The 25,067-nt window shown below is 42.7% G+C and overlaps 4 protein-coding genes across 8 annotated transcripts in view; 1 reads left to right on the plus strand and 3 right to left on the minus strand.

Moving 5' to 3' along the window:
• RhoGAP100F (Rho GTPase activating protein at 100F) overlaps positions 1–25,067 on the plus strand; it is a 314,040-nt gene that overhangs the window by 172,148 nt on the left and 116,825 nt on the right. The window lies entirely within an intron of this gene.
• Positions 4,549–5,162, minus strand: LOC135702188 (uncharacterized). Its single transcript, XM_065223215.1, has one exon. It carries the CDS (start codon positions 5,097–5,099, stop codon positions 4,560–4,562), a length of 540 nt encoding a protein of 179 aa, XP_065079287.1. The 5' UTR covers positions 5,100–5,162; the 3' UTR covers positions 4,549–4,559.
• On the minus strand, positions 8,526–9,149 carry LOC135702187 (uncharacterized). The gene has a single exon (XM_065223214.1). The coding sequence runs from the start codon at positions 9,074–9,076 to the stop codon at positions 8,537–8,539; it is 540 nt and encodes a 179-aa protein (XP_065079286.1). The 5' UTR covers positions 9,077–9,149; the 3' UTR covers positions 8,526–8,536.
• Positions 13,139–13,804, minus strand: LOC135702102 (uncharacterized). The gene has a single exon (XM_065223101.1). It carries the CDS (start codon positions 13,742–13,744, stop codon positions 13,205–13,207), a length of 540 nt encoding a protein of 179 aa, XP_065079173.1. The 5' UTR covers positions 13,745–13,804; the 3' UTR covers positions 13,139–13,204.

The following is a 25,067-nucleotide window of genomic DNA, read 5'->3' on the forward strand; positions in this document are numbered from 1 at the left end:
TAGCCTTACCGCGCAGCTCAACAGCCTCACTTCGCAGCTGTCCAGTGCTACCAGCACCCTGGACTCCATCGTCAGCCAGGTTGTGGCCGCCGGAAGCTCCGTCCCGTCGACTCTGATCGACCAACTGAACTCCGCCACTGCCAACGTGACCAGCCTCGCCGCTTCTGCTGCTACGCAAGTCACGTCTCTGGTTAGCTCTGCTCCAGGCCTTCTGGGCGGTATTCTGAGCGGTCTTCTTGGATGAAAACTTCGACCTTAACCAATTGATGATGAATAAACTTTTGATTTGCGATTGGATTACATAAATTTCCTCTTGTGTTTGTGTGCCTTCGAATCGAGCAACGGATTCACACCACCCTTAAATTTTCCGTCTAGTCACGTGAGAAAATTACACTCTGTAACTTACTTTTTTCCCTCCCATCACTTTCAACGCCATTACGAAACAGCAGTAGTACAAGTGGTGGATGTCATGTCGAGTCGATTGTTTCGTTTTTTCTTTTTTCTTTTTTCGTTCGTCTTGTCATCTGCAACCACTTTTGACGCTTTTGCACTCATTCACCCGAGCTCCGGCCCGCTGTATTTAGACGCGCTCATATAGCAGTATAGATCCTTTCGGGGGAAATCAGCGCGACAAATAGTTCTACGGTCGGCCACTAAGGAGCACCAAGTGTGACTGGCAAGACTCTTGTCTGCAGTGATGCCAGCTTTCTTTGAGGGTAATTCCGTGAATGTTATAACTTTTGAACGTCAATTATTCTTAGAACAATGCGTCATCCGGACATTACAAATGGATATTTTTCCTTGGAATTCAAGTACGGGTCCAATATTAGGAACATTTAGGCCGACATTATGATCAATTACCCAAATTCCGTAGACCTGGCATCGCTGTTTTTCCGGCACTGGCTGGCGCTAATGTCTACCATTAGTCTGGCAACACTAATAACAATAACAGCGCGACACACGAGACGAGTGACGACTTTTCTCTATTGTATAGCCATAGTCTAGTAGTAGTTGGCTGCCTGCAACAATGGAGTAAAAAAAAAATTTCCCAGCATTTAGTTGTCGCATTTTCTTCCTTTGGATGATGTCAGTTGTCACCGCCATATGCCACCTCCACCTATATGCCACACCGTATAATAATGTTGCTGCAGAGTGGAGCGCATTGTTTCTTCTTTGTCCGTTGACACTTTGACAATATGGGTGGGTATGGATGGAGGTCTGTTTCGTGTCAGTTTTTGTGCCAGTCACGGTTGACAAGTTAATTTTTAATGCATTCGGTGAGTAAGTAGGAAATACAGTAATTGGTGTGCACATTGGTGACCGGGATATTTATTGGAGAAAGTGACTGACTGGGTGGGTGATTATGTTTTGGATTTCGGTTGGGGAAAACAGTCGTGTTCAATAGCTCATACTTGCTTTGGAATCGTTTTTCACAACTATACCTGTTTTAGGACGGGAAAATTACGCATGACAAGCTGAAAAGTGAACGAGAAAAGACATCGTAATTCTGGACCGATTGAAAATTCACGTCACTATCGCAAGGCAAGAGCGATCATCGATATCACTTTGAAAACCTATAACAACAGGGTTGATGGGAACATTCTCACAAGAAATAACGAGAAAAGTATCTAAGCCATTGGCCCCTTGGTAGCAGAATTAATATGGTGATGATATAATTCATCTATGGTCATGATTGTATGCAATTTAGAAAAAAAAGTCGCGGATCTAATGGTTTATAGATTGTAATTGTAACACGTCTGGTTATGACTAGTAGTACAGACACAATAAAAGTTTTATTCAATATCAAATTCAAGGTTTACTACGAAGGAGTAGGCTGTGCGTGTGATCGAACCTGACGTTTGTTTTTTCCGTGGAGTTTTTTTTTATCTATAATCGGTTGCTGATCTGGCCAAAACCAGACCCAGGGACAATTTCTAGTTCCTCAGTCCCTATTAATTGTTCCGAAGACAAGTAGAACCTCCACGAGGCGTCCCATCATTCGTCCCATCATTCGGCCGATCATTAATTCCATCATTCGTTGAGTCGCAGCGTTGAACCTGACTATTGGCCACGAAAAGGCTTGTCAATGCACATCAAAAATCGACTACATACATCCGAACATTTGTTTATCTCAAATCGACGGAAGACATGCCGCGCAACTACCATAAACCGGACTAATTCATATTGATCTTCGTCAAGCTTCGTCTACAATTTGGACTTCTACATCAACACATGTCAGCCAGCCTTCAGGTTCAATTGGCTAAATTTGGTGAGTTCGTTCCATTTTGTAAATTTTTATCTTTTCAAACCAGTAACGTTGGGAGATCACCTTTTTGTGGTGCGTTACTGCTATAAGATCTACAGCCGAACCCTAGTCGTGACTTTTTACTTTTTATGACTTGATACTAGTTACAAGACACCGCTGTTATGCATTTTTATATTATGTATTTCAAATCAAAAATATTGATTATGTTCATAGAGTTTACATAATCCTTTTCCCTTTGTCCTTCTCCTTTTCCTTTCCCTCTTCTCTTTTCAGAAAGCGAGTAATGGCGCTATAGCCATAAGCCATAAAAGGCTAGGACAAGAGCTAGTGCTCACGTCCCAACCGTCAGAAGAAAATGCAGCATCACTTAACCTTTCTAGCTTTGATGCTTCCAACAACCAAACAATCATATAATTACCAAAATCTGAACGTACGGTACGAGATGTCCACGTTTCATTCATTTATTGGATTCTGAAGCCCGATGTTTTCTGAATCATCTTACCCCTTAAATGCTGCACAGTAGGCCTGGCCGTTTTGATTTGTGTGGATGGAGGTATATCCATTATTTTCCAGGATGCTTTCAAGAACTGGCTGTGTTGGTGTTAGATTAGATTAGATTAGATTAGATCAAATTCAAGGTTTACTACAACATTCCCTCCTTAACCGTGAATTTGATTTATTCCAAGATCCTTAACAGTGTCAGTGCAACGGTCACGCAGGTTGGGTTTGGTGAGAACGTCTACCTTCTGAAGCTCGGATTCGACGTGATGTAACGAGATCACCTTCCTCTCAACTTGCTCTCATACGAAGTCGTGCAACATATCGCACTTTGGTTGTCACAGAAGATACAATTAAAATCCAGAGGCGTCCCACCGATGGATCGCTAAAAAGCTTGGAATTGCAAATACAACTGTGTATCGTGTGATAGGAACCTTTTCAAGGAGCGTTTGATACCCCAAAGAAAGGAAGTATGTGGTCGTAAAAGTGGTTCAATGGATAGTAAAATGGCCAGGAAAGTGGTGCAACAGTTCAAGAACCATCCAAACATGTCAATTCGAGATGTCGCTAAAAAGTCCAATCTGTCAGTCGGTTTTGTGCAGAAAACCATGACGCGTGCTGGGTTACATGTTACCAAGGTGCAAAAAGCCCCAAACTGGAATGAAATGCAAAAGATCACTGCAGAAACCCGCGCCCGGAAACTTTACACGAAGTTGCTCACCAAATCGTGTTGCATCGTGATGGATGACGAAACTTACGTCAAGGCCGACTTCCGTCCTGGGCAAAAATATTTCTTTGCCAAGTCTAAGTTCGATGTTCCGATTTGCAAAGTAATTTCTGATCTGGCAGGCGATTTGCACTTATGCAGATGTGGTAAAAAAAGCACTCCCTTAATCACTTCCGGAACAATCAACGGTGCAATTTACACGGAAGAGTGCCTTAAGAAGCGTCCCTTGCCAGTCATAAGTTTTGACCTGATCTAGCAGCTCGAAATCTAACGGAATCTCAATCTGATAATAGTTTCAAAGAAAAGCTAAGGCAAATTCTAATTTGGAGGATTAGCAAATTGATATTTTTCCGCGCTTAAACGCTCTTAATATCACGCGTGATATTGGAGCAAAATATCATGCTTGATATTGATTTTAAAAGCTCCTTTGATATTGCGAGACTATCCACAACGTGTAAGGTTGAAGCTGAGAGTTGAATCGACGCAAAAGTGATTCCGTTGCACCTTGTTTTCGTAGAAGGAGGAGGTATAATAATGCTATCTCTTTTTCTCTTCACCGCTGGCAGCACGCAGCGACTGCTGCCTGGCGTTATGAAGTTTGGTTTGCGTTCAGGTGTAGGGCAAAAATCATGAAACTCAATCTCACCACAGTTTGGTGAGATTTGCAGCTGGTTAGTTTTGTTCACCTGATTCCGAGCAATCAACCACAGTTGTTTGCATGTTGATTTTTGTCTTATTCTTTAATGAGATTTGATTGTTGGATGCTTTCCCAACACTGGAGAATAGGAATAGTGAGTTGTGTTGCTAGAGAATCAACAGGAAAATTCTGTGGGCATGATGACTATTATGAAATGACAAAACACATTAAGCATCTTTGTAATGTTTGGTCAGTCTGCGGGCATACATTCCACAGACTGAAAGCAGTCTTTCGGCGGATTGGATGAACACCACTGCGACAGATCATACATATTTTGTATCCCCTATATCAGACCTTGTCTCGGAACAAACAAAAACAATGAAATTTCAAATGCCAATTAGTAGTTTATTTATCATTCACAATCGAGCAGTTTAACCAAGGAGACCACCCAGCAGACCACCTAGTAGTCCTGGAGCAGATCCGGCCAGAGATGTGACTTGGGACGCAGCTGACGAGGCGAGGCTGGCAACATTGGCCGTAGCGGTGTTCAGTTCGTTGATCAGTGTCGACGGGACAGAGCTTCCGGCGGCCACGACCTGGCTGACGATGGAGTTCAAGTTGTTGATGGCATCCGACACCTGAGTGGCCAAGGTGCTAAGCTGGGACGACACTCCGGAGGTGAGTCCTGAGTTGAGAACACTGCTCAGAGTCGATTGGACAGTGGCGGCAACGGCTTGGGCTTGAGCCAGGGCCGCAGTTAGAGCAGTGTTTCCACTGCTAATGGCACTATTGAGAGCGGTGTTGATTTGGCTGAATAAGCCTGTTAGCGTTGAAAGGGTGTTCTGCAGAGCGCTCGTCAATCCGGACACGGTACCCGATAGTAGGCCGGTCAGACCGCTCAGCAATTGGGGCTTGGCAACGGTGGCGCCCAACAGGCACAAGCTCAATGCAACGATCAGTAGAGTCTTCATCTTGTGGAAGTTTGGTAGATATTGCAAGTTTGGTCACACAACTTGAACTGTCTGATGGGTCTTTTGATAGCCCTATTTATATCGAATTAACCATCGGATAAATTTGAAAGTGTTCTAGAAATTGTCACTGTATTGGCATTGACTCACCACGTCAATGAATGAAGCGCATTGTTTCAGTCCACAAGTGTTTTTCTCAGTTTGGCAAACGGTTGCGAGTGTATCCTGACGTCATGATATTGCATGAAAACGGGTTCGACAAAATATGTTTCGAAACAATCTTGCGCGATTTTTTTGCGCATTTGAGTGAACGGGACTCAAAAATTTCGCTTTGCAAACCACAGGTACAGAAAGTTTTCCAAACCAGATGCCAGTTTCATATGCTTAAAAATGTCTGCCATCTTCCCCTTCTGGTTGTACTACCTTCTTATAAGTCCATAGTCCGGCTCGTGTTTTTAGCTCGATGCACGGTTGTAAACGCCACTACCAGCTTGTTTGTGACATCTCGCACGGAGAGGTTGTGGTTCCGCTTGAAACCGCTGGCCACTCTTTTCGTCGTCGCTGTGGCTTCCGGCTTTCGATTTTCCCCCAATCCTGGCTTCCTGGCTGTCGACTAAAGTTTCCCGAAAACACTTCTATTACGTTGGTGACAGTTGATTTGGCCACTTTTAACGATTTCGAGAACTCAGCGTGCGAGTAGTCCGGATTTTCGCAATGCGTGTGCAAAATTTTAATGCGTTGCTCCGCTTGCTTGGACGCCATTTTGATAACTGAGGAGCAAATGTCACAATCAAAATAAAGGCGTCAGTCTGCGCGCACACATCTACACAATGAGGGGTGCTTAGGTTTTTTTAAGTGCTCGATTAAAAGTCAAGTTTAAGACGATCAAATTTTAACCGTAACACAGCTGTGTTATTCTGTGAATTACACAGATGTTTAGAGATTTTCAGGGAATTTTAAACATTTTTAGGACAGTCCCATTTACTTCAGGGTAGTACCAAGAACTTGCAAGATCTTTAGTTTGGCTTAGAGCACGTCAGGACAGTTCAAGTAACTTAAAGGACATTACAGGAACTGCACAGGAGTTTCGAGAAATTCAGTGTATTTCCAAAAACCTCAGCAATGCTGCAACAGTTTAAAAACCGTCCAAACATGTCAATTCGAAAAACAAAACATCACTGCGAAAACCCGCACCCGGAAACTCTACACGAAGTTGCTCACCAAATCGTGTTGCATCGCGATGGATGACGAAACTTACGTCAAGGCCGATTGCCGTTCACTTCCTGGGCAAGAATATTGCGTTGCCAAGTCTAAGTTCGATGTTCCGGAGGATGTTCCCTTCATCACTTCCGGAACAATCAACGGTGCGATTTACACGGAAGAGTGCCTTAAGATGGGTATCTTGCCATTCATAAGGAAGCACAAAGGATCAACTCTGTTTTGGCCTGATCGAGCATCCTGCCACTCGCTCGAGTGGTACCAAGCCAACGGAGTCAATTTTGTGCCACAAGATATGAACCCACCAAATTCACCGGAACTTTGCCCAATTGAAAAATTCTCGGCAATTATGAAGACGGAACTTCTCAAACATCCCAAAACTATTAAAACAGAGCTGGAGTTGAAGCAAATTAGGGTAAAAACAACAAAAACACTGGGTAAGTGGGTTGTACAAAATTTGATGGGTGGAGTGAAAAGGAAGGTGCGGGCATTAGGGATGGGAGATCAAATTGAATAAAACAAATTTAACTTATTAGTAGTTTTTCATTCCCTGAAAATTTCAAGAAAATCCGATAATCGGTTAAATTTTGGTGAGTAAATATGTGTGTGTCATTTTTATCGAATACACCCTTTATTCCGAGAAGTTCGGGAATATTCTTGAAAATTCTGTAAATATGCGGGGTCTTCAGGGATGTTCGATGAATATCAGGAAAATGGTTGGAACGCTAGTGAAGTTCCGAGAACTACATACTAAATTAGGAAACGTAAGAAAAAATTGGAGAGCTTTCAAAAATTTAGGAAATTTCAGGAAAGTTTAGAGATGAGCTTCAAGGAAGTATTGAAAACATTAGAAAAAATGGTGAGAGCTTCAGGATCAAAGAGCTTCAGGGCAGTTCAATTATCTTCAGGGGAACTTACGGCAACTTTAAACAAGTTCTGAGAAACTCAGGTCTAGGAAACATTATATGTTCTCAGAGATCAGGGAAGCTCCGAAAAATTCCTGAAGAATATGTCATTTAGAGTCGGCTTTCAATCTCCAGAAAAAAAAATGTATCCGTCGTCAACGTTTCGATCCAGGGGCTTCATCAGGGCTGGATTTAGTAAGATTGTAAAGATTGTTGTGCTCAACGAAAGGCGGTACAACTTTATATCCACTGAAGAAGGCCAAGTCGTCAGGCATAAAACATCCTTCTAGAACCCGTATCGTAGTTTTAATAAGAGTGAAATAAATTGTGTGTACAGTCGAGAAATTACAATGATAGGCACTCCTTGAAAGGGTCGCATATTTGAAAAATCAGCGAGTAATCAACTCCAAATTCACCACGACAGCACTGGAGGGAATTCTGATAATTATTCTAAGAATGGAAAACAAAACAGATCTGAAGAGAATTCCAAAGGATATCCTGATCAAAAATCAAAGGGCATCCTGAAAAGAGTTTTGATGCGAAGAATAACGGAATCTCAATCTGATAAAATTATCAAAGAAAAGCTAAGGCAAATTCTAATTTGGAGGATTTCTGTGATGGCATAATCATTAGCAAATTGATATTTTTCCGCTCTTAAACGCTCTCAATATCACGCGTGATATTGGAGCAAAAAATCATGCTTGATATTGATTTTACAAGTTTCTTTGATACTGCGAACAATCCACAACGTGTAAGGTTGAAGCTGAGAGTTGAATCGACGCAAAAGTGATTCCGTTGCACCTTGTTTTTCTCTTCACCGCTGGCAGCGGTTGCGTTCGGGTGTAAAGAAAAAATAATGAAACTCAATCTCACCACAGTTTGGTGAGATTTGCAGCTGGTTAGATTTGTTCACCTGATTCCGAGCAATCAACCACAGTTGTTTGCTTGTAGATTTTTGTCTTGTTCTTTAATGAGATTTGATTTTCTGATGGTTTCCCAACACTGGAGAATAGGAATAGTGAGGTGTGTTGCCAGAGAATCAACAGGAAAATTCTGTGGGAATTCAAGGTTAATTATGTGGGAACGATGACTATTATGAAATGACAAAACACATTAAGCATCTTTGTAATGTTTGGTCAGTCTGCGGGCATACATTCCACAGACTGAAAGCAGTCTTTCGGCGGATTGGATGAACACCACTGCGACAGACCATACATATTTTGTATCCCCTATATCAGACCTTGTCTCGGAACAAACAAAAACAATGAAATTTCAAATGCCAATTAGAAGTTTATTTATCATTCACAATCGAGCATTTTAACCAAGCAGACCACCCAGCAGACCACCTAGTAGTCCTGGAGCAGATCCGGCCAGAGATGTGACTTGAGACGCAGCAGACGAGGCGAGGCTGGCAACATTGGCCGTAGCGGTGTTCAGTTCGTTGATCAGCGTCGACGGGACAGAGCTTCCGGCGGCCACGACCTGGCTGACGATGGAGTTCAAGTTGTTGATGGCATCCGACACCTGAGTGGCCAAGGTGCTAAGCTGCGACGACACTCCGGAGGTGAGTCCTGAGTTGAGAACACTGCTCAGAGTCGATTGGACAGTGGCGGCAACGGCTTGGGCTTGAGCCAGGGCCGCAGTTAGAGCAGTGTTTCCACTGCTAATGGCACTATTGAGAGCGGTGTTGATTTGGCTGAATAAGCCTGTTAGCGTTGAAAGGGTGTTCTGCAGAGCGCTCGTCAATCCGGACACGGTACCCGATAGTAGGCCGGTCAGACCGCTAAGCAACTGGGGCTTGGCAACGGTGGCGCCCAACAGGCACAAGCTCAATGCAACGATCAGCAGAGTCTTCATCTTGTGGAAGTTTGGTAGATATTGCAAGTTTGGTCACACAACTTGAACTGTCTGATGGGTCTTTTGATAGCCCTATTTATATCGAATTAACCATCGGATAAATTTGGAAGTGTTCTAGAAATTGTCACTGTATTGGCATTGACTCACCACGTCAATGAATGGGGCGCATTGTTTCAGTCCACAAGTGTTTTTCTCAATTTGGCAAACGGTTGCGAGTGTATCCTGACGTCATGAAATTGCATGAAAACGGGATCGACAAAATATATTTCGAAACAATCTTGCGCGATTTTTTTGCGCATTTGAGTGAACGGGACTCAAAAATGTCGCTTTGCAAACCACAGGTACAGAAAGATTTTCAAACCAGATGCCAGCTTCATATGCTTAAAAATGTCTGCCATCTTCCCCTTCTGGTTGTACTACCTTCTTATAAGTCGATAGTCCGGCTCGTGTTTTTAGCTCGATGCACGGTTGTAAACGCCACTTCCAGCTTGTTTGTGACATCTCGCACGGAGAGGTTGTGGTTCCGCTTGAAACCGCTGGCCACTCTTTTTTGTCGTCGCTGCGGCTTCCGGCTTTCGATTTTCCCCCAATCCTGGCTTCCTGGCTGTCGACTAAAGTTCCCCTAAAACACTTCTATTACGTTGGTGACAGTAGATTTGGCTGAGCCTGAATTTATAAAGAGACGACATCTTATCCATTTGACAGGTCTTCTGCTCGATTGGAATGACTTTTCGTATGACTTTGACAGACAATCGATTGTTCCAATTTTGACATGTCGCCTCTTTTTAAATTTAGGCTCTTTATATTTGGCAACTTTTAACGATTTCCATAACTCAGCGTGCGAGTAGTCCGGATTTTTGCAATGCGTGTGCAAAATTTTAATGCGTTGCTCCGCTTGCTTGAACGCCTTTTTGATAACTGAGGAGCAAATGTCAAAATCAAAATAAAGGCGTCAGTCTGCACGCACGCATCTACACAATGAGGGGTGCTCAGGTTTTTTATGTACTCGATTAAAAGTCAAGTTTAAGACAATCAAATTTTAATCGTAACACACCTGTCTTTATTCTGTGAATTTCACAGAAGTTCAGAGATTTTCAGGGAACTTTAAACATTTTAGGACAGTCCCATTTACTTCAGGGTAGTACCCAGAACTTGCAAGATCTTCAATTTGGCTTTGAGCACGTCAGGGCAGTTCAAGTAACTTAAAGGACATTACAGGAACTGCACAGGAGTTTCGAGAAACTCAGTGTGTTTCCAAAAACCTCAGCAATGCTCGAACATCTTCAAGGAAGATCATAGAATGAAAAGTTTAAAGATGTTTAAGCAATTTCATTATTGTCAAGGATGTTCCAAGTATTTCGAGGAAAATCAGAGATCTTCAGAGCAGGTTCATTAATTAGTTTAAGGAACTTTCGAAAAGTTCTGAAGAATTATGGAATAAAGGGTGTATTCGATTAAAATGGCACACCGAAAATCTTCTGTAACTTTTGAACCGTATGAGTAAAAAACCTGCAAATTTGAGTAAATTTTATTCATAGTGCATTGTTTACATCTGTCAAGATTCATAGATATCCATATAGAAGTGCCAGAGGCGTCCCACCGATGGATCGCTAAAAAGCTTCGAATTGCAAATACAACTGTATCTCATGTCATAAGAACCTTCAAGGAGCATCTGAGCGCCCGAAGAAAGGAAGGGAGTGGTCGTAAAAGTGGTCCAATGGACAGTAAAATTGCCAGGAAAGTGGTGCAACAGTTCAATAACCGTCCAAACATGTCAATTCGAGATGTCCAAGTTGTCAGTCGGCTTTGTGCAGAAAACCATGAAACGTGCTGGGTCACATGTTACCAAGGTGCAAAAAGCCCCAAACCGGAATGAAAAGCAAAACATCACTGCGAAAACCTGCACCCGGCAACTTTACACGAAGTTGCTCACCAAATCGTGTTGCATCGCGATGGATGACGAAACTTACGTCAAGGTCGACTGCCGTTAACTTCCTGGGCAATAATATTGCGTTATCAAGTCTTAGTTCGATGTTCCGGAGGATGTTCCCTTCATCACTTCCGGAACAATCAACGATTTACACGGAAGAGTGCCTTAAGATGGGTCTCTGGCCATTCTCAAGGATCAACTCTATTTTGGCCTGATCGAGCATCCTGCCACTCGCTCCAGTGGTACCAAGCCAACGGAGTCAATTTTGTGCCACAAGATATGAACCCACCAAATTCACCGGAACTTCGTCCAATTGAAAAATTCTGGGCAATTATGAAGACGGAACTTCGCAAACATCCCAAAACTATTAAAACAGAGCTGGTGTTGAAGCAAATTAGGGTAAAAACAATAAAAACATTGGGTAAGTGGGTTGTACAAAATTTGATGGGTGGAGTGAAAAGGAAGGTGCGGGCATTCGGGATGGGAGATCAAATTAAATTAAACAAATTTAACTTATTAGTAGTTTTTCATTCCCTGAAAATTTCACGAAAATCCGATAATCGGTTAAATTTTGGTGAGTAAATATGTGTGTGCCATTTTTATCGAATACACCCTTTATTCCGAGAAGTTCGGGAATATTCTAAAAAATTCTGTAAATATGCAGAGTCTTCAGGGAAGTTCAATGAATATCAGGAAAATTGTTGGAAATTTGAGAGCTTTTCGAAAATATAGGAAATTTCAGGGAAGTTTAGAGATGAGCTTCAAGGAAGTATCGAAAACACCAGAAAAATGGTGAGAGCTTCAGGATCAAAGAGCTTCAGGGCAGTTCAATTATCTTCAGGGGAACTTACGGCAACTTTAAACAATTTCTGAGAAATTCAGATCCAGAAAACATTATATGGGGTCAGAGATCAGGGAAGCTCCGAAAAATTCCTGAAGAATAAGTCATTTTGAGTCGGCTTTCAATTTTCAGAAAAAAATGTATCCGTCGTCAACGTTTCGATCCAGGGGCTTCATCAGGGCTGGATTTAGTAAGATTGTAAAGATTGTTGTGCTCAACGAAAGGCGGTACAACTTTATATCCACTGAAGAATGCCAAGTCGTCAGGCAAAAAACATCCTTCTAGAACCCGTATCGTAGTTTTAATAAGAGTGAAATAAATTGTGTGTACAGTCCGAAATTACAATAATAGGCACTCCTTGAAAGGGTCGCATATTGGAAAAATCAGCGAGTAATCAACTCCAAATTTACCACGACAGCACTGGAGGGAATTCTGATAATTATTCTAAGAATGGAAAACAAAACAGATCTGAAGAGAATTCCAAGGATATCCTGATCAAAAATCAAAGGGCATCCTGAACAGAATTTTGATGCGAAATATAACGGAATCTCAATCTGATAAAAGTTTCAAACAAAAGCTAAGGCAAGTTCTAATTTGGAGGATTTCTGTGATGGCTTAATCATTAGCAAATTGATATTTTCCGCTCTTAAACGCTCTCAATATCACGCGTGATATTGGAGCAAACTATCATGCTTGATATTGATTTTACAAGCTCCTTTGATATTGCGAGACTATCCACAACGTGTGAGGTTGAAGCTGAGAGTTGAAACGACGCAAAAATGATTCCGTTGCACCTTGTTTTTCTCTTCACCACTGGCAACACGAAGCGACTGCTGCCTGCCGTTATGGAAGTTTCGTTTGCGTTCAGGTGTAGGGCAAAAATCATGAAACTCAATCTCACCACAGTTTGGTGAGATTTGCAGCTGGTTAGTTTTGTTCACCTGATTCCGACCAATCAACCACAGTTGTTTGCATGTTGATTTTTGTCTTATTCTTTAATGAGATTTGATTTTCTGATGCTTTCCCAACACTGGAGAATAGGAATAGTGAGGTGTGGTGCTAAAGAATCAACAGGAAAATTCTGTAGGAATTCAAGGTTAATTATGTGGGAATGATGACTATTATGAAATGACAAAACACATTAAGCATCTTTGTAATGTTTGGTCAGTCCGTGGGCATAGACTGAAAGCAGTCTTTCAGCGGATTGGTTGAACACTGCGACAGACCTTACATATTTGATATCCCCTATATCAAACCGTGAACTTGTCTCGGAACAAACAAAACAATGCAATTTCAAATGCCAATTAGTAGTTTATTTATCATTGATTTGCTTATGAAGATTTCACAATCGAGCAATTTAACCAAGCAGACCACCCAGCAGACCACCTAGTAGTCCTGGGGCAGATCCGGCCAGAGATGTGACTTGAGACGCAGCAGACGAGGCGAGGCTGGCAACATTGGCCGTAGCGGTGTTCAGTTCGTTGATCAGCGTCGACGGGACAGAGCTTCCGGCGGCCACGACCTGGCTGACGATGGAGTTCAAGTTGTTGATGGCATCCGACACCTGGGTGGTCAAGGTGCTAAGCTGGGACGACAATCCGGAGGTTAGTCCTGAGTTTAGAACACTGCTCAGAGTCGATTGGACAGTGGCAGCAGCGGCTTGGGCTTGAGCCAGGGCCGCAGTTAGGGCAGCATTTCCACTGCTAATGGCACTATTGAGAGCGGTGTTGATTTGGCTGAATAAGCCTGTTAGCGTTGAAAGAGTGCCCTGCAGAGTGCTGGTCAATCCGGACACGGTACCCGATAGTAGGCCGGTCAGACCGCTAAGCAACTGGGGCTTGGCAACGGTGGCGCCCAACAGGCACAAGCTCAATGCAACGATCAGCAGAGTCTTCATCTTGTGGAAGTTTGGTAGATATTGCAAGTTTGGTCACACAACTTGAACTGTCTGATGGGTATTTTGATAGCCCTATTTATATCGAATTAACCGTCGGATAAATTTGGAAGTGTTCTAGAAATTGTCACTGTATTGGCATTGACTCACCACGTCAATGAATGGGGCGCATTGTTTCAGTCCACAAGTGTTTTTCTCAGTTTGGCAAACGGTTGCGAGTGTAATTTCATAAAAACGGGTTCGACGAAATATATTTCGAAACAATCTTGCGCCCCCGACAATTTGCTACGAAACTCATTGCTTGCCTTAGAAAGAAGAACACACATAAAGGTTGAAAATCACGTTCTCAGCAGGATAGTTGCTCGAAACTTCACCCAAATTGCTCACGTTTGCAAAACTAAAAGCCAAGTGAACATCAAGTTCACACACAAACGACCCCGACCGGGGAGCGAAACATTTTCCGAACGGTGAAAATTGATTTTCCAACTGGGCTCTACACGGCAAATGAATCTGCCTCATATTTGAGTCCTGTTCACTCAAATTCGCAAAAGCTTAGCTCACTCACTGAGTAAATCTTTACTCAAATTTGAGTAAATGTCACTCATATATGAATGACATTTACTCATTTTTTAGTAACAATTTGCCCATTCTATGAGTGATCTACGGTTTTTCGAATTTGAGTGAACGGGACTCAAATATGAGTCAGATTCACTTGCCGTGTACCAACGTTCGCCTAATGAAATGGCTTTACCCTTTATCCCCTGCACGGATTTTATTTCACCGCAGCCGGGGTCCTTTCGGAAAGGATTTCATTTCGATTAAATATTATGGTGGACGCATGATTGCCCACTCAGAAGTAGCCAAACGCAAAAATTCCTCGTCCACCAGCAAAGCCAAGTTGGGAAATGGTAGAAAAAACGAAATATGATTGCCGTTTTCCGATTAGCAGGGAAACCCCTTTTCAGTCTTATATAGCTAATGTGTGTTTGCTTAATGGAAATTCGATCGTCGTTGATTACAGGGAGGCTGTCTCTCACCCCCACCCCCCATGACGATGTCCAAAAGTGATGATTTATATCTCAATAATTTCCCTGCTCTTCAAAATGGAACGCATTCATCTGGAATAATTTGATGAGTTGAAAGACTGGAGTGGAGGAGCACTAACAACTTTGAGTAAACAACAGTTGCAATCACCATTCTCGGTTTCTGGCTGGGAATCTTGAGGGGGGCTGTTGTTTGCCTATAGTTGGATAGCACAAGGAATGGAGCAGCCTCAGTGCTTACCCAAGCATTGAGCAATTTATCTGCCCAAATCAGCAAACAAGGTGCTGCATACCACATTGCTTCAACAAGTCACCGTATCAGAGCAGGTATCGATGGAAATATTTGAAATGAAAGCTGGAATTAATTCACACAGACATTTTCATTGTTGTTTCAACTGCACAGAGCAATATCAAAAACGGAAGTAAGCAACCGAGACAAAATCCAATGTGTGATCTGGTGTTGGTTCTATTCAACAGCAAAAAAAAAGAAGACAATAACATAAAGAGCTTTGCAATGGATGAAAAAACAGGACGAATGGAAAAGCCTTTCCCTCAATTCATCGCAGCATGGCCGCCACACACCGGGCTGTAGCTATTCATGTTGAAAATCCTTTCTTGATTTGAAAATGATTCCCAGCAGAAACCCTCCTCATGTACACTTACGCGCTACGAACCTACCTTATGTCAGCTAGATAGAGAAGGATCCAGACTGGCGGGCGATGGTCGTCGAGTGTGATGAAATAACAAGATGAAGAAAGGAAACCCATCCATCCATGTCTTCGTTCATCGGGCGGACTGATCTTCTGGGTTAGTTCTGAAAAAAAAAATATGGAAGGAAAATGGAAAGCTAGGTGAATAAACACGTTCCTACACTGCAAATGGGTTTGTAAGATTTCATTGCTTATTTCATTATGGACCAGAGGGAAAACACTGTTACACGAATAGTATCGAACTTCAATGAACCTCAGCACTATTTGCGCCAAAAGTTAGTCAATTGGGAATAAGATGCAGAAGTTTGTCAATATTTTCTTCGTGGAAAACTGAAAAAAGTGGTTTTGTGTATCTTGTAAACCCATGTCTTAGACTTATTTATTTATTATATTTTTTATAAGAGTCCATAATTCTGTTTAATTTGAGAATGTACTCACACAATTCAATTCCCTCTAATTAAAACTAGGGTACGGATCAAGGGGTAATCAACTCTGCACATTGTGCCGAAACACATCGTGGCACACTGATCGGCGGGTCATGGCACACGATGACAAGTATGACACAAAATATAATATAAAATGGCATCACTGTTTTGTGTTAACATTTTGCCTATCGTTGCTAAAGTTTACTTTTTCGTTTACTTCAAAGTAAGGGGAAAGAGATTTTTTTTGTCAGTGCCATTTTCCAGCAAAATTGTCCCTAATTATAATAAGAGATTGTATAATTGACGAGACGCTCTTCGTCCTTATGCCATCTGGGGGATGAACCTCTACAGAAAGTCCACACGGCTTTTAAGTGATGTCCATAGTTTCAGGGAAGTCCAAACGAACTAGTCAGAGTCACCATGCCCCACAGAATAGGCCAGAACTAACTAGAATTAAGTATTAACTAGATGGCCATAGGACCCGGACCGAGAGTCAATTGTATGGGTGAGGAGCATTGCAGCGATAATGTACGGTGTCAACAACCCCCCGGTGCCGAACGATCCTACCATTCTTCAGATGTATCTGCAATCGCAGCTGTTTCTCCCGCAGAACATCCCGGTACGATTGATCGTTCACCAATCAGTCAGCCGTACAGCTCATTCTATGGACTGAACTCGAATTCGATTGACTGTGGAGGTCTCTCTACGCTCTTTCGCAACTATTCGTATCACCGACGGCAACAGCAACATTGAGAAAGATGCTGCTAACAGAGGTAACAGAGCCAATCTGAATCGCGGTCTTAATGAACGTAATCGGAACCGTTTCAGGGAGATTAATATGCGATTCTGGCATGTTCAAGGATAAAAAGAAAGAAGGAACAACAGTAAGATACTATGAGGAGGTAGTCATCAAACGACTGCAACCAGTATCGAGATTCTGGACCGTCATTTGGATACGGAGCAGTCAGACGAGTTTAGTACCATAACACGACTGCTGACACTGGGAAGCTACTGCAGGTCTATTGCTGCTACTACTACCGCCGGTGGACATTTTAGGTCGAGTCCTTCCTATTTTTCAGATTGTAGCATATTGCAGACAAGATTCATCTTCCACTTGCCGGTTGAGTGCTTGGTTTCGGCAAACGTCTGCCAGAATGACGCACGGTAGAGAACTGTCTTCTGTTGGATGGACAGCTTCTGCCATCAATCACCCTTCTCCTTCTCGCGGAGGGGCTAATCTTCGAGTGCCATTTTCTTGAAGCGAATCACCGGCAACCAGCTCGTTGTATATGATATTGGAATTAAGTTTCACGACTTTTTCCGTCCTTGACTTGAAAATGTAAACACATAATCTCAAATGTCATAAGTGCAGGGTTGCCAAACTCATGGGTTACTGAGACTGATAGCTTGATTGCCACACTTCGGCACGTTCGGCACCACGCTTGACTTAGCTTTCGGCACAGATTGGGATGTGCAGAGTTGAACACCCCTTTGCTATGGATAGCTACTTACGCTCGCCATAATTTCACCGAGGGACACAGTTGTAGAAGGCTATGATTGATTTAATTGTTTTCAAAAGTGATAGGTGAAAAATTAACCATTTATCGGACAGACTAAGAAGGAAGTCCCAAAGGATCAGAACCAGACCAAGCTGAGACAGGAGTAACCGGGCTACGTGAAGAAGCTCGATCTGTAAAAGGATGAATACCAATTGGAGGACGCTCGGGAGTTGAGACAGATTTAGGAAGCTCAACTAGCAACTCACGATCAACTGCGGACGCTAAACACGAAGCTGGACAAGTTTATTGGCAGCCAGAAGCGAACAGTTCGAACTTTAGGAAAATAATGAAAGCTCACTTTTTGTGGACCATATTTTGCTTGGCAATGCAACACTTTAGCGGCCCGGTGGTGTAGTGGTAAGCGTGATTACCTTTCACCCCAGCAGGCCTGGGTTCAATCCCAGTAGGCGCCGTCGGGATGTTCTGAGGCATAACATCTCTGATCACGTCTTAAGAGGGAAGTAAAGCCGTTGGTCTCCGGTTCATGAGTTGATGGGTTGAAGGTAGGGTCCTGGTGTTGGGAGCTGCCTCCCTGGCGTCGGTAGCATTGGTGCTCAGCACGGAAAACAAATCAAGGGGAAACAAAATGCAACACTTTACTTGACAAAGGGTATTGCCAGTTCAGAGAAAAATTAGCACTTGGCGTCAGATTTGACAACCGTCACTGACAGCTACTTTTGGGATTTTCAAACACTGAACCAAAATCGTTTCTTGAAGACCAAGACCGAGTTGGAGACGCATGACAACACATAAAACATTCAAGACAACATTTAAGTCAACAAGTCAGAAGGAAGTTCGCAAGATATAAGTTCATGAGGACGTTCCACAATTATTTTCCAGTATAGCAAGAATGATACAATCGATAATCCAGCGGATCGGTTTGAATGCATCAAGCAGTTCGATCCGTCTTCTACCGAGGCTGCGAATAATGATAGTTATTATCCGGTTGTGATTTGTTTCGTCTTCTTTTTTTTTCCTTTATTTAACGTCGGTCTCTGTTCCGCAATCTAGTGCCAATCGAATGGGCAGGAAGGCAGCTTCCACACCTGCGTAGGATATCGCACCCATTCAACACACATGGCCCGGGACCAACGGCTTTACTTTCCTTCCGAAGGAAGACGTGACCAGAGATTTTTATGCCTCAGAAAAATCCCACCGACCTCGACTGGGATTGAACCCAGACCCATCGGGGTGTTAGAAAGCAGTCATGCTTACCACTACACCACCGGCGCCGGCTTGTCTTTCTTGTGTGAATGTTTGACAGCTGCGGATGTTGCTTCTTCTTATTTGTGAAATGTCGATGCATGCTAAGATTTCTGTGCATCAGCAATATTTAACTCTGCACACTATAATTTGTGCCGAGTGTTTTGTTTTGCTTTGCCAAGCGCTGTGCTGTAGTAAGCCATGAGTTTGGCAACCCTGAGTTTTGTGATTTTTTATGTTTATATCGGTTTTCTGATTGGAGGAGTTTAGAAAATGTTGATATAAGTATTATTCCGTTATAATTCAAAACTCAATTAAATCAATGCTTTTTGTAACTATACAGCTGCAATAAAGGGTCATACCATGACAATTTCACATGGCTATCCAAACCAGATTCCCAACCGTGCGTCCATATTTGCGATGACATTCGTCCCTGCATTCTCTCGAATGTTGACGATTGTTGACGATTCAGTCGAAAGAGTCTGCCCGGAAGTTCGTTGACTGGAAATTATTACTCTAGGAGCGTTTGGACACGTGCTTAGAAGAAGATCACAAATCTGTAGAGAATGTTCGAACGGTAGCTGTCCAGTTCATAAATGATGCCAAGCGTAGAACCAACAATCAATACGAAACTAACGATTTTAAATTGGCTCACTACTTGACTAGCCTATTGGTCCCAAGCAAACGATTAACGTACCCCATTCCAGTCGAAATTCTAGTACTACACAATGTTTGTTTTGATTCGCTATTAAAGTTTGACAGATAAAATGTGGGGTTATTGGTTTTTCCTATGTTTCGAGGGGTGAATCGATTAGCTTGGGACCGAAGAGAGTACCAGAGCTGAGCCAAAAAGTTGAGCACGTTATTTCGGGACCTTCTAGTCTTAGAGTTACCTCTATGGTAGAAGCAACAATCAATACGAAACTAACGATTTTAAATTGGCTCACCACTTTAGTAACCTATTGGTCCCAAGCAAACGATTAACGTACCCTATTCTAGTTCAAATTCTATTACTACACTATGTTTGTTTTGATTCGCTATGAAAGTTTGACAGATAACAACAGGGGTGTGTGGATTCATGCAGAACATACAGGGGTGAGTGAAATAGCTTGGGACTGCTTGGGACCGTTGTTCTGATACTGAGTGAGCCAAAAATAATAATGATTTTCTTCGGGACCCAGTGGTCTTAGAGTTACCTCTATGGTAGAACCATGTTAAGCGCTAAGATGGAAAAGTGTGCTCGTTGTGTAGCTCGATGCACGGTTGTAATCGACACTCCCAGCTTGTTTGAGACATCTCGGACAGAGAGGTTTGGGTTCCGCTTGAAACCAGTGTCCATTCTTTTTGTCGTCGCTGCGGCTTTCGGCCTTCGATTACCTCCCGATCCAGACTTCCTGGCTGTCGACAAACGTTCCCCAAACACTTTTATTACGTAAGTGACAGTTGATTTGGACACTTTTAACGATTTCGCTAACTCGGCGTACGAGTAGTACGGATTTTCACGACGTGCGTGCAAAATGTTGATGCGTTGCTCCTCTTGCTTGGACGCCATTTTGATGACTGAAGAGCAAATGTCAAAATCAAAATAGAGGCATCATTCTGCACGCACACACCTACGAAATGAGGAGTGTTCAGCTTCAATGCTCGATTGAAATAAATGCGTCTAGTTTAAGTCGACCAAATTTTGATCGTAGCACACTTTACTAGACACCCGAAGAAAGACGATTAAACGTCGAAAAACTCTACAGAAGTACAACACCTCCAAAGTAGTATTGCAAGTTTTATATAGGTTTTAAGGCTTTCTACAAGACTAAATCATGGTCTACAGAACCGTCATAAAACTAAAATTGTTGCTTGGATTTCGAATTGTTCAAAAATTGGAACAAAATGTAGGCATCGATTGAACTGTATCAGATCATACACACTACAAGAAGACTGATCAATCTTGACATGAATTCACGCTCAAAAAGTTGAAAATAGTGACTGATTACAAGAAAAAGTACCTTTAGTGAATTGGCCTTTTAAAAAGGGAGACTTTTTAGTGACTGGTTCTGAATGGCTTAAAAAAGTGACTTGCAGTTGAATTTAGTGAGATGTCCAAGAATTTTGGATAACTTGTTAGGACCTCGTAAATTATACCAAATTTCATCAAATGTTTGAATACACTAGACTTCAATTCCAACTAGGGTAGATGTACCAGTTATGGCTATACGCTCCGATTATAGTGTGCTCCATTTATGGACTATGGAATATATCCATATGTCGCTTATATCCCCATTAGGGTGCTTCATTTTAAAAAAAAGTGATGAATTTCTGATAAGCCACCCAATGGTATATATTGCTAAAGGTTTAGAGGTCGCGCAATTTTTTTAAAAATTTGTTTGGGAATTACTATGGAAGAATTTCAAAACTCACTTACAGTCGCTCTAACTTTACTTCTACGTGTCCAATGTTGAACAAATTAAATATGTAGTTGCTATGGCAATCTAATCTAATCTAATCTAATCTAATACAAACGCAGCCAGTACGGGAAAGCATCCTGGAAAATGGTTAGGTTAGATTTATTTATTTATTTATTTCTACTTGTCAACAGATAAAATAGTTACCCTAATGACAATTTTCTATATCTAAACATCAAAACTGCTTCAAACACAAAATTAACGCAAACATCTCTTAAAGCTACCCTTATTTTTCTCGCGGGACACATTAAAATCGAACACATAATAACAACTATTGAAAACGCGGCACATACTCAACATTGGTTCGTGTACGCCATAGTTGGTCCTCGAACGCCGGTTGTTGAAGAACGCATGCAGCCGGAGGTCCCGTCGTTGAGACTGAGAAGTGTGGAGCAGTCGACGTTCCCTTGCAGAAGATCCGCAACGAAACAAGCCTTCGCCACATTACGCCTTCCTTCCAAGAGCTCCAGGTCGATGAGGTTACAGCGACTTTCATAGCTCGGCAAGTTACGCGGGTCGCGCCAACGAAGGTGTCGCAACGCAAAGCGAATAAATTTTCGCTGAACAGCTTCAATTCTATGGATGGCATTCTGATAGAATGGCGACCAAACAACGGCAGAGTATTCCAGTATAGGTCGAACCAGGGAACAGTATAAAGCCTTCAGGCAATACACGTCCTTGAAGCTTTTGGCGAAACGGAATAAAAATCCTAGCTGCGATGAAGCTTTAGATACAACATAAGCAATGTGATCCTGGAACGTTAATTTGCAATCGAGCATGACTCCCAAGTCCTTGACAGTCGATTCGCGTTTCAAGCTTCTTCCTCTTAAGGTGTAATCGTGGAAATGCATCGCCCGTTTACGGCCAAAGGAGATGACCGAGCACTTGGACACATTTAAAGACATCCTGTTTATCCGGCACCAATCATCAAAGACTTCAAGTTCTTGGTGGAGGAAATGAGCGTCTTGAGGCCCGTTTATTACGTAGTAGAGCTTCATGTCGTCGGCGTACGAGAGTTTAAGGCATTTGAGGATCAAGTTCACGTCGTTCATATACAACAGGAAAAGCAATGGCCCCAGGTGGCTGCCTTGAGGAACACCAGATGTAACAATGAAGGGTGGAGAAGCGTAGTCACCGATCTTAACAGACATAGATCTGCCAGTCAGATAGGAGCGAAGCCAGGTAAGTAGACTCCCATGAACACCCATTTTGTCATATTTAGAGATGGTAATTTCATGGTTCACTCTATCGAAAGCTGCAGAGAGGTCGGTGTATATGGCGTCAACTTGATGGCTACGTTCAATCTCACGAATAATGAACGATGTAAAAACAGTTAGATTAGTCGTCGTCGAGCGCTTAGGCATGAAGCCGTGTTGATCCTGAGAAATACTGTACGAGCAGTCTTGAACCAACTTTTCCAGGACAATTAGCTCGAATAGTTTGGAGATGACACTCAATGCAGCTATTCCGCGGTAATTGGCGACAGTCTGCTTGCATCCTTTTTTGTGAACAGGGAAAACAAACGAATCCTTCCAACATTCTGGAAAAACTGCGGAGGTCATTGACAAGTTGAAGACCTTAGCTAAGGGCTATGAAAGAGTGTCTAAGCAACGTCTCAGTACTAATGAGGGAATGCCATCTGGACCAGATCCTGTTGATGTTTTCATCTGTTTCCCGGCTGAAATCACCATGTCGCTGTGGATGGTGAATGGAGAACCAAACACCGACGTACGAGGGACATTACTCGTGGCAGCAGCAATTTCCTGAGCATCAAGAACTTCGTCTGAAAAAACGCTGCTGAATTGTGCGCGAAACATATTGGCGATATCTGCGACGGAGTTGGCATCAGTAACGCCATCAGTCATATTGGACGGCAATCCCGTTTCTTTCCGTTGCTCGTTCACATATCGCCAGAATTCCTTAGGATTAGCTTTGAGACGACTCTGCAAGTGAGACTGATGTGCGTTGTACAAGCTTGCATTGAGATCTCTGTACTCGTTGTTGGCGCGGACGTAATTAGCCTTCGTAGAATCTGTGTGATATTTACTGTGTTTCTTCAGTGCAGCCCTTTTCACCTTTTTCAGATGCTTAAGATCAGAGTTCGACCAGGCGGGTTTGGCAGGTTTACACCGTAGTTTTTTAGGCACAAACTGATCGATAGCGTAGAATATGATACCACACATGGTCGAGGCAGCCAGATTCGCATCCCCGGAGTCTAGTGTCGCATTCCAATCCACATTAGCGAGAAAGTTATTCATTCGCTCGAAGTCTCCTTTGTGAAAGTTGTAGAAGACGGTTTCGGCGTGGTCTTGGAAGCGTTTCTCAGGATCGATTGCAAGCGTCAACAGTAGAGGTGAATGATGTCTGCAGTTTTTGACGAGCGGTGCCGGAGCATGGGTAACAGAGCAGCTTTGTCCCAAATCCTCCCCGACAAAGCACAGATCGAGCAAACGGTTGTTTGCATTCAGAACGCCATTCACTTGCTGAAGCCTTGCGGTTGAATACGCGTCAAGCAAGGAGAGAGAAGCCGGTCTGAACGATGAACGGGAATTGTCAGGAAAGAAGAAGCCGTGAGCATCGCTAAGCCACGATACAGTGCCAAGGTTGAAATCGCCCAAGATGACGATGCTGTCCCTGGCATCCATTTGAGAGACAATCCAATCCAGCGAAAGTGCATGCTTCTCAATCAGGCTGTGGTCGTTAACGCGGTCGGGAGGAACGTATATCACGCAGATATAGATTGTACCCCTTAGAGTTGAAATTGCAACCCACAGATGCTCAACCGTCGAATCTTCAGGAGGTGCCATGAGGTCTAATCATTTTTCTTGTCTAATTGATGTTTACAGCATATCTGAGATATGATATAAACATCAATACGGCCAGGCCTACTGCGTTGTATTTGCCGCAAAGATGATTCTTGGAAATGAATGGGAATATTTTTTGAATCTACAGGGGTGGAAGGATAACGCTCCGAGTTACTATGTGTAGTTGTGTGTAATGTGTAAATATTTGTACAATATTGAAGAATCATAAAATAATGCAATGGAAGGATCTTACCGAATTTTTTTCCTATGTTGGTAATGATTCTTTTGCGCTTATAAGTTTCGTTGGATGCATCCGCTCCTTGTTTATCATGGGGTTTGGGATGCAGTTCCTCGTCATTGCTCGTGGTTTTGTTTAGTGATGTGATGGAGATCATTTCTTTCACTAGAAACTACTACTCCTGGCTGATCCGCCAGCCTTGCATCGAGCTGGAACCGCAAGCAAGCAAATCAATTGCATCCTCACTCGAATCCTTCGTTGTGAGTGGTTCCGATAGATACGCGCCTATTTTGGCTTGCAGGCAGCAGCACTTTGCAGGAGAAAATTTGCACGTTCGATTTTAACCTACTTCCACTGGATATCACCGTTACCTCCTGAACTTATTTTGTAACTTCCGACTTCCGGATCGTTATGCACTTGTTACTAAACCCAAACGGACACGATTCAACAGCGTACATTAGAAAATTCAGCGGAGATCTGCCCGGTTTTCTTAAAAACTCTTTCGATCCTTTTGTTTTTTTATCACAAAACACAGCACTAATAAACACACGCGAAATTATTGAAAAAGTTTTCAGGTGTCCAAAATGCACCAGCTAAAGGACTTCTTGCACTAAATTTTCAATAAACATCTCGGAAAATAAAGCAGCAGCAAATTCAAAACACGTCAGTTTCAATGCACGGTCTACCTCGATCCTTAAATATGTAGTTGCTATGGCAACGGCCAAAAAGTCTTTTGGACCCAGGGTCAGATTCCTATCGACCTGCTTTATTTCGTTGTTGATTTCGGTTGATGAAGACCTGCAGCTTCTGAGTGTTCTCCGCTGATACACGCAAAGACAGCCCTAGCCTTCCTGATTTGTGGACCTATGTCGCTCTTGGTCCCGC

Source organism: Ochlerotatus camptorhynchus, unplaced genomic scaffold (assembly GCF_037179485.1).
Source record: "Ochlerotatus camptorhynchus isolate MF236.1 unplaced genomic scaffold, CSIRO-AGI_Acam_v1.1 ptg000185l, whole genome shotgun sequence".
Classification (NCBI taxonomy): Eukaryota; Metazoa; Arthropoda; class Insecta; order Diptera; family Culicidae; genus Ochlerotatus; species Ochlerotatus camptorhynchus.